This window comes from Poecilia formosa, unplaced genomic scaffold, assembly GCF_000485575.1.
Source record: "Poecilia formosa unplaced genomic scaffold, Poecilia_formosa-5.1.2 Scaffold95, whole genome shotgun sequence".
In the NCBI taxonomy this organism is placed as follows: domain Eukaryota; kingdom Metazoa; phylum Chordata; class Actinopteri; order Cyprinodontiformes; family Poeciliidae; genus Poecilia; species Poecilia formosa.
Genome location: NW_006800034.1, coordinates 1,034,823 through 1,047,768, shown reverse-complemented (window position 1 = coordinate 1,047,768; position 12,946 = coordinate 1,034,823). Strand labels below are relative to the sequence as shown.

General features: G+C 38.7%; 1 protein-coding gene across 2 annotated transcripts in view; it reads right to left on the bottom strand.

Annotated features, from left to right (window-relative positions):
* Positions 1-12,940, bottom strand: part of adamts14 (ADAM metallopeptidase with thrombospondin type 1 motif, 14) — a 49,858-nt gene extending 36,918 nt beyond the window's left edge. For both annotated transcript variants that reach the window (XM_007558302.2, XM_007558303.2), the window contains exons 1-2: positions 12,399-12,940; positions 11,713-12,128 (exon numbers count right to left, since the gene is read on the bottom strand). In XM_007558302.2, coding sequence (XP_007558364.1) covers positions 11,713-12,128; positions 12,399-12,477 — 495 coding nt within the window. In that variant the 5' untranslated portion in view covers positions 12,478-12,940. The remainder of the gene's footprint in view (positions 1-11,712; positions 12,129-12,398) is intronic.
* Positions 12,941-12,946: the final 6 nt, after the last annotated feature.

Sequence of the window (12,946 nt, the reverse complement as noted above, 5' to 3'; positions counted from 1 at the left end):
CAATGAGAAAGGTAGGTTTTAAAATTCAATAAAACAGATTATGCAGACAGTTTGAGGGTCTGTATTCTTTTTTTTTTTTTTTTGCACAAGAAGTGCACATTTGATTTGCATTATTTTCTGGTTGTAATATATTTGCACTTTTCAATTTTATTGTACATCGATTTTGTACATCAAAATATTGCTATTTGAGAAAGTCCCATTATTAATCAACAAAATGAAATTGTTTGAAACCCTTTATTCCGTGTTTAGTTTTTGACAACTTGCATTGTAATACATTTTAAAGTAACTCATTTAAATTTGGTCTTTAATCTTAGAAATTAGAGACTTTTCATCTGAAACCTTGCTTGTGATCATTATCATCATAATCACTTCAATTTAGTCGCTACCTTTTGACAAACTCAGCCAATAAATATTAGACAGCAGGGTCACTTTAGACCGGATAAAGAAAATTAGATCTAAACACTACAGCAAAATGAAGGGATGCTAAAGGACACAAACAGCGTACAAAATATGCACTTAATGAAAAAATGTGGAGAACGTCATGTTCCGAAAAAATGCACTCCATCTTTTTAAGTGCTTGCTGATTTTCAGTGTGTTTATAATTCCCTGAGTCATCATTGTTATTGCCATAACACCAAGTATGACCAGCATTACAGCATGTTTTCCTGATATTGCGCTGATATTGCTTTCATTTTTAAGCTTTTGCCTATTTTCATTTGTTTGCAATGAAAAACATCCCACTAAGAGTGCACAAAAATAACTTTACACTTTTGGTAAAAATTGCATTTCTTCAATGTGCCACCTTGGATAAATTACCCCTAATAAGCCCAGAGTCTGAGTCAGAGTCACTGTCTTCAGCCGAAGTGTTTCTCCAAGACTTTGTTGAGAAAGGAGTAAAACCTCTTCAACCTATCATTATCTTCGTGACACGGAGACACCAACCAAACCTCTGGCAAGTGTGTGTGTGTATTTACAGCTGCTGAATGAAATCTAAATATGGAACAGAAATGAAAGATCTGAGTTTGGTAACTCTCTGCTCAACAGCAGTGATATATTTATTACCCTTAAGGGTGACATCCCACCATTGGGTTAAAGAAGAGTGAGAGACAAAAGTCTGCATTAAGAACAAATTCGATCATGTGTCGCTCTTGTTGCATAGTTTGAGCTGGCTCATTTTTAATTCTTCCAGACAAGCAGTATGGCATCATTTTTAAGCAGAAAAAAAAGTGCCATAGGTTTATTTATTTATTTTTTGTTTTATATTTTCCACACATAAAAATTCTGAACTTGTGGAGTGAATTTTAATTCAACCCACGCAAATTAATACTGAGCAATTAACAGCTGGTGCAAAATGCTTTCCTCTAGTCTCAGTTGACCGGAGCTCCTCCTGCATGACTGATTGCAAACAACAAAAATGAATTCTTATGATCATCTTTCAACAATGACTTCCCACCCTCTCACACATTACCAAATTTGTGAAGCACATGACAAATATAAGTCTTCCCACCTGACATATGAATGTCTGCAGCTCATCCAAAGTCGCCGCGCTCCTAATGGTTGTCGGCTGTGGTTTGACAACTATGTCAGGATGTGCCAGAAAATTTCTATTTTTGGTACGATTAGCTTACACTCGACTCCACTCGAAGGAGGTTGGCTGCCCTGCATCGTGTTTAGCGGTATCGAAGAAAAGAGGATGAATTTTATAACTATAACTGTTAGATTAACAATAACCTGAGACAAAACCCTGTGACTTTCTAACAGGGGTTGCATTAACAATCAAGAGTTCCCTCATGTTTCATAATTGCCTGAGTACATGTGACAGATAACAGCTTATGTTTTGTTCTTTTTTTTTTTTTCCCCCCACTGTCAACTTCACAGTTTTACAGATTTATACAGGCATAAATTATATAGCAAGTTTTTTTAGTTTTTTTTTTAACTTAAGTCAAGTGACATAGAGGCCATAATGTTACTCAACAAGCTGAACTACAATCTCAGCATACAGTTTGTGAGGGGAGTCATCCGGCTGTGCCACACCACACGAAAAAGACCCAAACATAAATCTGAACCTTTAGCCCACTGGTGCACTAAATTCCTCACCTTTGCAGGGACAACTTTGAAGTTCCACATGCACTGCATGTCATTTTAGGGTGAGACAGTATTCCTTTCAAATCCCTACTGGAAGGTTAAGTGGTGAAAGCATGAAGGCAAACTTTTTTTTTTTTTTTCTTTTTGTTAGTATGCATCTCTGTCACCCAGTAGTAGTCAAAGTTAAGAGCTTGGTTGCTTCTTCACAAAAAGAAACAATGCAAAATCTTACACTACTCTGAACCGTAATAGGCTTCAAATACTGCAAACATGCTTTCCTCAACAGGAAATCATGCTGTGATTCATGTGTGAAGATAAAGATGATCGTTTCTTTAAAAAAAAAAAAACTAAATCAAATCTTTCCTATTTATTGTTTCTTCTTGTCATTTCCAGCTCTGAATGTCCGCCATTAATCACGGATAGCTGGTAAACAAAGGCATAGCTACACTGCGGTGTTGCCATCACGCTTGGTGGTCCAGTTACATCACTGCCTGAGATAATCTGATGGAGTCATCCTTTATGGTGCATGTCAGACAAACAAAAATCCGAAAGCTGAATAAGCACCACAGGCTACGGATGCAGGGAAATTAAAAGCCAGCGTTGGTTCCGGAGGCTCAACCTGTAATTTGTGGTAGATTATTTGGAAACATGCATTTAGGTTCCAGGCACGCTCTCTCTTACTGATTCACCAAAAAACTGGGAGACTTAGAAAGGTACTGCAGTGTTACATCATGAAGTCAGTGATGTACTCTTTCTGTGAAATTTACCCCTTGAACTTTTGTAATAAGATCTACATAGCACTACGAAGGGACTGGACATCTCTGTTATTCCTGTTAAATACAGGTTTTGTGAGAAAAAAGAAAAACAAAAACAGAATTATCAACAGATTAGGACCTTGGCTCACCTGTGTGGCAGTGTCATATAATGGGGAAATAACTAAACAGGACAGAGTGTAGAGGAAGGAGATTAGTTCCTCGTTCCGTTTTATCCTTTACATCTCACAGTGTTCGCATATATGACTGATCGAGAAGAGAATCATGAATAAAAAATAATAAAAAAAAGAGGGGTTATAATCACAACAGTAATCTGCATGAATTAATCACACCAATCTAACATCAAGTGGACATTTCAATCAACCAACAAGCTGCACGAGGGAACGAATCAGTTTGAAAACAAGAAACAGGTCTTTTGAAAACACACTTCTCATAGTACTCGCAACAGCATGAGACACAGGAACGTCTTTGGCTAAATTTGTCCGGTTTGTATGTTAGCATAGAAAGTATGTTATTCCAAAACAACAACTGAACTACAATTAATCAGTTAATCAAGTTTTGTTTTGTTTGTTTTGTTTTTTTTCCTCCAAAGAATCACAAAACTATGTAATCTACAAATAAATAAATAAATAAATAAATAAATAAATAAATAAAAATTCCTATGTCAGATGAAATCATTTCCTTGATTTTGGTTGGTTTTCAGAAGTTAAGGTTATGTGGATATGGGGTGTGAGGCACAGGTTATCCTGACATCATCTTCTCATCTAAGCACCACATTTATCTTCACTCAGTCAGGAAACTAAAACTTTTTTCTGTAGAAATCTGCATCATAAAAGCAGACCCAATCAAGAGAAAGGGTTGCACGAATTGGAAAGCACAACTGCACACAGACTTCTTGCTCTCAAAGTAAACTGCATGTCTTTAGCTTCCTTATACCTGTCAAGAGCATTAAAGTAAGGTAACAACTGTTAATCGTTTAGTCTGTCATATTATGATCCTTTCTTGCTAGCTGTAGTGGGAGGGGAAGTACAACGGAAGATGATGGATTTTGATGTTAAATTAATGACCTCAGTCTTAATGCCTGACATTAACAAATAAGTTAACTCTCTTATTGGATCAAATCAATAAAAAAATTTGAAAATAAAATCAAAGCGAAGAGAGTCAGCAACATTCATCCACAAATGTTGGCACCTCTGCTACAGACATGCAGCGCAACTTTAAACAAGCAGCTTTTGTTGCAACGTAATCTCGGTAATCTCAGTTTTAATTTGAGCGTTTTAACTCACAGAGAAATGAAGTCATTTTTAATAAGTGTGGATGACGCATCATTTGTCTAGGGAACATTTAAATACAAAACTATACTGTATATGCTGCAGTAAAAGATGAGAGTGACAGGAAATACATCACAGTTTTGGCTGGAGATCACATGCGTAGATCTTTATTTAGAGACTGCCTACATGCCAGCAGGGTGTTGGAAGGCTAGAATCATCCCAGTAAAACATGCAAGCATGGGTACAACAGTCTGCATCTATTTCCATTAACAATAGATGGAAGCTGAAACTCTTCTACTTACACCTGAAAAAGAGCGAGATGTCTCACTTTGACTGTTGCTAGGTGCCTCTGTCATTTTTGGACCGGTAGACACAGAAATAGCGCTCCTCATCCGGTGACAGGGCGTGTAAGGCACTCGTGTTACATCCATCACACGTGTAACTCTAGCCATCTGTCATCTGGGCTAATTCCCAACACATGAGCAACACCGGTATTATCATAGCCATCATTCATCATTCCACAACAGTAGCGTGCCAGCTGTTGCCATCGAGACGGGGACACTTCAACAGGAGGATGTCACAAACTTTGAGGCAGTCAAACAATAAACTATGAGTACAGATCAGCCAACAAAACAGTGGGACTTTAGCAACAAAGATTAATCAATTATATAAAAAATGCCAATAATGTTGCACCGTCAGGTTTAGGGCAGAGGATCAAACAAGCCTAATGTGTTGCTTAAAGTCATGAAATGCCTTGAAACCTGATCTTTTTTTTTTTTTCAGATTTGATCCAGTTACAACCAAACACTGACACTAAAAGCCCAACACAAATGGAAAGGAAAACTATGCATTGTTTTTAGAATATAACAAACAAACCGCTGAAAAAAAAAATCCAGTGCAACTAATTACTTCAGAAGTAAACACATTAATAAACACAATCCTATTAAGTGTAATTTAGTCTCACTAAAAATCCAGCTGTTCGGTTAAGGCTCTGGGGGTTTGCTAAAAAAAAAAAAAAAAAAAGTATTAAGAAACCAACAGCTCCATGAAAAACCAAAGAACATTATCACTGCTGTAAAACATGGTGGTGGTAGACACAGTGAAGCTGGTCTTATTTGATAAGAGCATTGGTTGGAACACAAAGGTGCAAAACACTTTGTAGTTTTTAATTTTCAAATTCCATTCATACTCCATTCTCTGAATTGACAAATAAAATCCAAATAAAGGATTATTATTTCTGGTTGTAACATGACAAATATATATATATATACATATATATAAAAACTGTCCTGCTCAATGCTTTGTTTTAATAAATGCACGTGATGTGGGTAGGAAAAAACGAATCCCTGATATGAATCTACTCTGATCTTGACTCATCCACTTTTGAAGACTTCATGCTGGCAGTACGACAAAACACACCATGTGTGTCAAAGATCTGACCCGCATATTCTGACTCTAATGCGTGATGTACTTTTTTTTTTCTTTTTTATGCCTTTCATTCACAGTCCTTTCATCACGCATCATCTTTTGAGCCCCTTCCACATCAAGCGTTACATGTCAGCCTGTCTGCGTAGCTCCAAATGCTCCCCAAGCACCCACCCTGCTTGCTCCGACAGGTTTGTATTTAAGTTGGCTCTGAGTCAAGGAATCACATGGACAATATTCCTAAGAGTCTGACAGCACCTCTTAAAGGGAGTGCTCACATAAATCACAAGCAAAACGTGGCGATGGCCTCCCCGCTTTCATCTCTGTGAATGTGTCTTCAGAGTCCTAACATCACACAGTGTCTCAAATAAAAGAAATAAATCTAAGCCACATTTTTTGTTAGATACACTTTTGTTTTCTGCTTTTACTCTCAGTCGTTATGCGTCGCCGTGACAACAAGGTATTGTTTTTTTTTTGTTTTTTTTTCTACAACCAGGAGCAGCTGATTAGAATCTCAAAAGCTCAAATAACACCTGAACTACAACCCCAAATCTCAAGAGGAGCTGGAAAGGTCGGAGAGCAGAAAGAGAAGGAGGAAGTTCAAACCTCCTGTCCCATCGATCCTACTGGGCGAGGACAATATCCCCAACTCCAACACCTCTCTGTCCAACTTTCAAAACATCTGGTCAGATAGAGATTTAAAGACAAGTGGCGAAAAGCAAATGAGGTGGATCGTTGGTGCTTGCCAACAACTGATGGTGCAACTCAGGTCGTGTTACTGTGAAATATTATTACTGCCGACCAGATATTGAGCTGTTAGCTCGTCGTGACAGACGTGACGCCGTCATACCGCAACAGCCGTCACTCAGATGGCTCTTCAGACCGATCAATTATGATGATCTTGATGGATGTTGTTTCTGCTCAGGCTATCAGAGCTGCTATGTGTGGGTTTAATTAAGGCCTCTTATCAACAAGCTGCGATTTACTGGCTTCTCATGAGCAATATGGCTGCTCAGAAATATTTGAGCTGGCAGTTCTTGCTTTTCCCTTTATCTTTTACAATTTGTACTTGTAACTCATATTCATGTGTTCTGGGATTTTTATACAAAAGGGAGCCAGCAATTTATCATGTAGTGAAATCGGCTGAGTTTATGAAATTGAGATTTTGTGGAAGCATTGTTACTTCAACCTTTAAAATATAATGCATGGGGGGGGGGGTGCTACAATTCTTTAACACATGTGAGGACATTTGGTTCGTGACGAATGAGCACGCCTGTCTCTCAGGCGTTTGTCGATTCGATTGATGGATAGATGCAGCCCAAAAGCATGGGAATGTTTTTTTTTTCTTTTGTAGCAATGTGCTACATGGAAGGTAACACGTCACTTGCAGCCTTGAGTCACCAAAGTGCACAACAGCAGTCTAGCAGTCTGTCAGGAAATAGTACAAAATACGCAGGTTTTACAATAGTAAAGAAAGCATGGCTTGATTTTATTTATTTTTTTCTCAAGGTGGTTTGCCGGACTTGTATGGAACAGCCCAAAAAGGACAAAAGTAGCTTTAAGAGACATGTGTCAGTTCCTAATGGAGTGTTGATGGAACACAGATCTGGTCCAATTAAAGTAGAAATTGAGCAAAAAAGCACTAATGCTCCTCGGGTAATATAAATGTGCTCACCAAAGTTTCAGAATAAGTAATAACTTTTTCAGTTACTGAGTAAAGTTTAGGGCTTCTGAGATTAGTTAACGTAATCAATGTGATTGACTACAGTCAATCTATATTTAATATTATCCATATTTAGAATTGACTTTTTCATTGAATGATTTTGAGCTACTTAGTTGTTTGGTTTTATTAAACAACTGATATATTTCACACTGCTATGTGTAAGGGTTACTCTGAGAAAATATATTTTCCAAAAAAAAAAAAGTGCAAGTCTTTCAAAGTTCTCACAGGCTAAAGTCTAGAAATATTTAAAGCTATTTAACAACACGTTGTTTTTTCATGCTCTTTTGGGTTTCATTTAAAACCACCATCGGCACAAGCATCACATGCATGATGAGCTTCTGAAGAAACAATAAATCTGAATAACAATAAAAAAAAAAAAACCTCTTGTTTGCATTCTGCCACATCCCCATTGTTACTAATGATCTGCTGGTGCAGACAAAGCCATATTAAGTGTTTTAAAGCTGCTGAACTCCCCCTATGAAGTTAGTAAAGTGGTTATGGTAACAATTAAACACGTTTGACTGATTAATGCTGCGCCTGAGTGTGACAGTATGCAGACTTTACAGAGCAAAGCAGATGTGCTTAACCTAATCCCATCTTAATCACAGTTAATTGCACAGCTAATGATAGCAATTCAGATTTGGCCCATGTTTTCCGCTTAGATGCAGCAACGCACGTGACACGCTCTTCAAATATCATTCCAGATGTTGACGTGTCGGGATCTTAAAGTCTTTACACTGGTTCCCCGGAACCCAAAAAAAAAAACTTAAAAAAACGTTTGAAATTTTTATTTAATTTATTTTATGAATGGCTCAATGAGTTGCTACCAAAATACATTAAAGATCTGCTGTCTGGTCTTCTAGTCCAAGTCTACTCTGCATCCCCACATCCCGAACCAAACACAGAGAACCGTCGTTCGGTTTTTATGCTCACTAATTTGGAACGAGCTTCCAAAAACTGCGCAACTGTTGAAACACGGAGTTCCTTCAAATTAAGGCTAAAAACACATTTGTGTACAACTGACTTTGATTAATAACTGGAACATCATGAAATGAAGTCTGCTTTTCCGCCTGTTATTTTTTTCCCCTCTCTTTGGCATTTTGCTTGTTTATTTTTCTTCTGATCACAAAACGCATTCTGAACTCCCTTTTTTTCTGAAAATGTGCTGCACCAATAAAACTGCTTCGTCCTACCTTGTCAAAGCAAGAAAATATAACCTCACACGACCGCCACCGGCTTGAACTGCTGATAGTGAGCAGGACAGAGCCATCCTTTCATGTGGTTTAAACCAAATCCAAATTCTGATCCTGCTTTCTGAATGTTAGAGCTTTCTGAATCAGGTCTTAAATCAATGTTTTTTTTGTACTCTGTTATTGCCGCCCCCGTGTCTGGCGCACCATATAAAACAGTGGAAGAACATGTCACCATCTATTGCAATTGGCTAAAGACAATGAAGTTGGAATCTGACTCACAGACTAACTCTTAATATGAATGTTTTTCGAATGAGTTTTTTGAGACGCTTGACTGTGTTGAATCAGCTCTAGCCCAAAGTAATAAGTAATTAAACTGGTCAAACTTGAATTCAATTACTCTACATGAAGTCTTCAAAACAGAGGTTGAAATTTGCGAAACTTTTTTACTAACACAACTTTTCTCAAAACACAAACTGCGCATCTATTAGTATTATTCCTCAGCGATTTGGCTCATGCGATTTCTGTCAAAAATAGTTTTGAGATAGTTTCGCTCTTTGGATAGCTCTGGCACTAGCTGCTCTCAAGCCTGCCCGTTCAAGTGTCACACGACTGTTTTGCAGTAAACGTCCATCAGTGGCTCAGCTTTTCTCACTCCCTCTCTGTTTTGTTACAGCCGAACACACATTTGAAAACCAAGCAGCTACGCAAGAGCAGAATGACATGTCAGACTGTGGCAATAGGCGGGACGTGGGGTGCGGGGGGGCATCTGATGCTGCAGGATGCAGACAAGTTGACTTTTTATTATTCAGATTTATGGTTAATTGTTCCCTTTGCTTAATTATGGAGGAAAGGTGGAACAGAGAGAGAGAGATCATTTCTCTAATACATCACGTAATTTCTCTAGTTTGTTTCACGAGTTTGTTAAAACTGAAAAATGCTTTTTGCGCTTACAATGCAGCACGGTTAGAATTCGTCTCCTATCAAAGACAGCATTCAGGGGAAACAATAAGATAAAGTAATAAACTTGTCTCTTTCCACTTAACTTTTAGGACTGCAGTGACAACGGTTGATAACGCAAGCAGTGTGAGCTAGTCATCATTTTGATTTCTGTAACCTCATTTGCCATTAAGGTCAGGTTGGGTTACCACACAAAACCAGCTTATAGAAAAACTGTGCAGCCAGGGTTCGTGACGTGATTCAATAAATGGTTATCATTGATTTCTCAGCACACAGCTGCTGATTGCGTGCCCAACTGCAGCTGCTCCAACTGAGCGTCCCGCGTGGAGCGGGGGCCGAAATGCACTCTCTCTTCAGCTTGGCCAGCAGTGCTGGTTTCAACCCGAAGTGCTTTTGTTTGACAGCTTACAAACGTACGCAGTGAAAGATTTTAGTAAAACAGTATGATGCAATGCGCTCTGCTTCTCTTAAGAAATGAAAATATGTTTAGAAGGCAATTAGAAGCAACTAAAAATCCCACGGAAACAGAATATTATTTACTGACCGCGGGCTACTGCTTCGGCTAACTCGGCGACTGAATGTCTAAGAATAAAAACATTCAAACACCTGCTCTGCCAACGTACAGTCAAATAAATTCAAAGTGTTAAAGATCAAAAGGACAGCTCAGACATTCTAAAAGGTAACTGGCTTGTATTTGTATAGCACTTTATCAAGAGCTATACAAGTACAAGGCACTTCACATTACAGAGATGGGCATAAAGCTCGAAGCTGACAACTTTATTGGGGTTTTTATTTAGAATAAATCCCGGGGAGTTGTTTGTGGACCCAAAGCTAATGGCTCGTAGAAGAGGAACCAAGACCACAGCAAACCTCTACCGTCCTCAAACAACTCCAATCTCTGCAACATCACTGCTTGGTTCTTTACACAGAAGCAGTGTGCCACTAGTGATGCTCTGAAAAGATAACATTAAAAATGATCCAGCTATTGTAACCGTTTGATGTAAAAGTAAAGCCGTGAACAAAGCAAAACGTTTACTTACCTTCCTATTTGATAGTTGCTCTGGCCAGAAAAGCTCGACATGTTCTGGAAGCGCATCGTCTCCTTCGTCCATATACTGTGTAAATTAGCTTGATGCTACACTGTGACATTTTTGAGACTGGATTTGTTTTTAAATGGCAGAAGTGTACTTTGATCTTGGCCACTCTCAGACTACCTGTTAGCTGCAGCCTCCAGGACCAATAAATGTGGATTTATACTGAATGAAGATGCAATCAGAGTTACAACCTTTTAACAAACGGACCCTTCGAAATCCTGAGCTATCCCTTTAAACAATCTGATAAGGTGGTGATAAGTTCATACTTGTGGATTTATGAACTCTAGAAGACAGAATTGCTTACCTGGACAGTTAAAATAATAAAATAAATAAATAAAAAACTAAGGTCAGAACGACAGCCATTGGTTTGTTCCTAAGAGTAAATATTAACAACAGATTTAAAAAGCGGTTTACATGAACGGATATGAACGTTTTGAGATTGGAGTTATTAAGCTAAATTGGTTTCAGCACTCAGATCAGGTGTGTCAGTCTACTGCAGTGATATTTCATCCAGCAGCCTGAATATTTTCTTGGCGTGCAAAGTGTGACTTCATGAATAGGGATGTACAAATATGAAAACGTGACCAATATTGATATCAATATTGGCATTAATTTTGCTGCCATTAACTGATATTTAATAATATTATATATATAATATATATTACCTGTTCAAGGCTGATTCTTCTCTGCTTCAGTTAAACTCCCCACGATCCTGCACTGTATCACCATCACTATCATATGGCCAAACAAAAACCACATGGCCAACATCCTACTTAATTTCAGATCTTCTACGGATCACTGCATCCCAGTCTGGGCCATCTAAACACATAAAAAATGTTTACATATACACTGCTATTGATAGGGCTCTTATGTAAGTTACTGTGTGAATCAGCCATAAGAACTTCTCTCAACTCAACAATGAACTTCTTTTATGATTATTAAAAGTGACATCATTGTGACTGCTGCCTGCTGTACGTGAGATAACCTCCGTTCATCGCTAATCAACAGAAATCCCACTTCAGAAAAGCTTAAAATCCGTCTAATCGACGTCTTCTATGAAGGTATAAAGCATGTAGAAGTTTAGAAAAACAATGTTCTACAACATTTAGAGGGATCTTTTCAGTATATGTGTTTGTTTCAATTGTTGAACTGATTTGTTTGTGTTTAGCCCCACTGAAGGTTCACACTTACCAGTCCATCACAGTTGCTGATGGCCACGGAGGCCTCCGGCATGTCGGTCACATCGCCGGTGAAGACACAGTCCCGATGGATGCGTTCCTTGGCCTTTTCCTCAAAGTCCTCCTGCCATTCCACGAAAGCTCCCGGTGCCACCAGCCTCCTGTTGGCCTTCAGGCGAAGGTGGAGCTCTTTCCCAAACAAGGTGACATTGAAAAACAAGTGCTGACCCATACTAGAGGTGACCGAGGGCGTCTGGGGGGCACTGCGGGCCATTCTTCTTCTGCTGCCAGGAGCTGAGAGATTCTCATCAGCAGCCGCACTTTTACTTCCACTTCCAGCAGAAACCACGTGAGAAATGTACCGGCCGTGGGAGTCTGTGCTGAACGGCACCATAAGACCATATTCACTTAACTTTCCAGAGAGTTTTTCTGATGGGACAAATGGTGTCAAATAAGAATCACATAAAAAAGGACATAAAATGTGCCAATGGAAAAAGAAAAAAATAAATAGAAAGGTGAAATAAGAAATGCTTATTTAGGAATGGAATGCCAAATGGAGGGGATTCAGTGGAAAATTCTACAATACTTCTTTTCATTTTCAATATAATGCATCTTTTTTTTTGTTTGTTTGTTTTTAGGGTTTTGCATACATTTTTCATTTATAAAAATGCAATAAAAAAAGTGAAAATAAAGACTCACCCTCTGATTCCGCAGCCAGAATTTGGTCCATACATACTTGACAAAGTGAAAAGCACATCAATAAATATAAACAATCCATAGCGAGGGCTAAAGTGTGAGAGCTGCCACTTTTTTTTAATTTTCTTTTTTCTTTTCTTTTTTTTTTGTTTTTACTTTTTCTTTCTGTAGTAAACTTTGTGAGTAGAGTTCCTCTCCACCTCCAATGACAAAAAAGAAAACAAACAACAAAAAAGAAGGAAGCCCAAAAACGCAAAAGCAAAAGTGCTCAGAGCTGAGCTCCAGCGAGGCAGCCGGGCATTTCTCAGCGTCCTCCCCGGTCTACACGCCAAACTGAAGCTGCTTCCAGTGTGTTGGCCCTTGCTGAACTGAACACACCGAAACTGCCGCGTCCATTTAGGGAACCGAACCGGGGAGGGGGGAGAGAGAGATATCTGGGGGTGCTGATGACGACAAACTCTCCGGTATAAGAACCGGGACGGTTGGAAGTTGTTGCCCACTTTTTCCCCTCTCCCCTTTTCTTTCCTCCTCTCTTTCAAAACTTTTTTTTT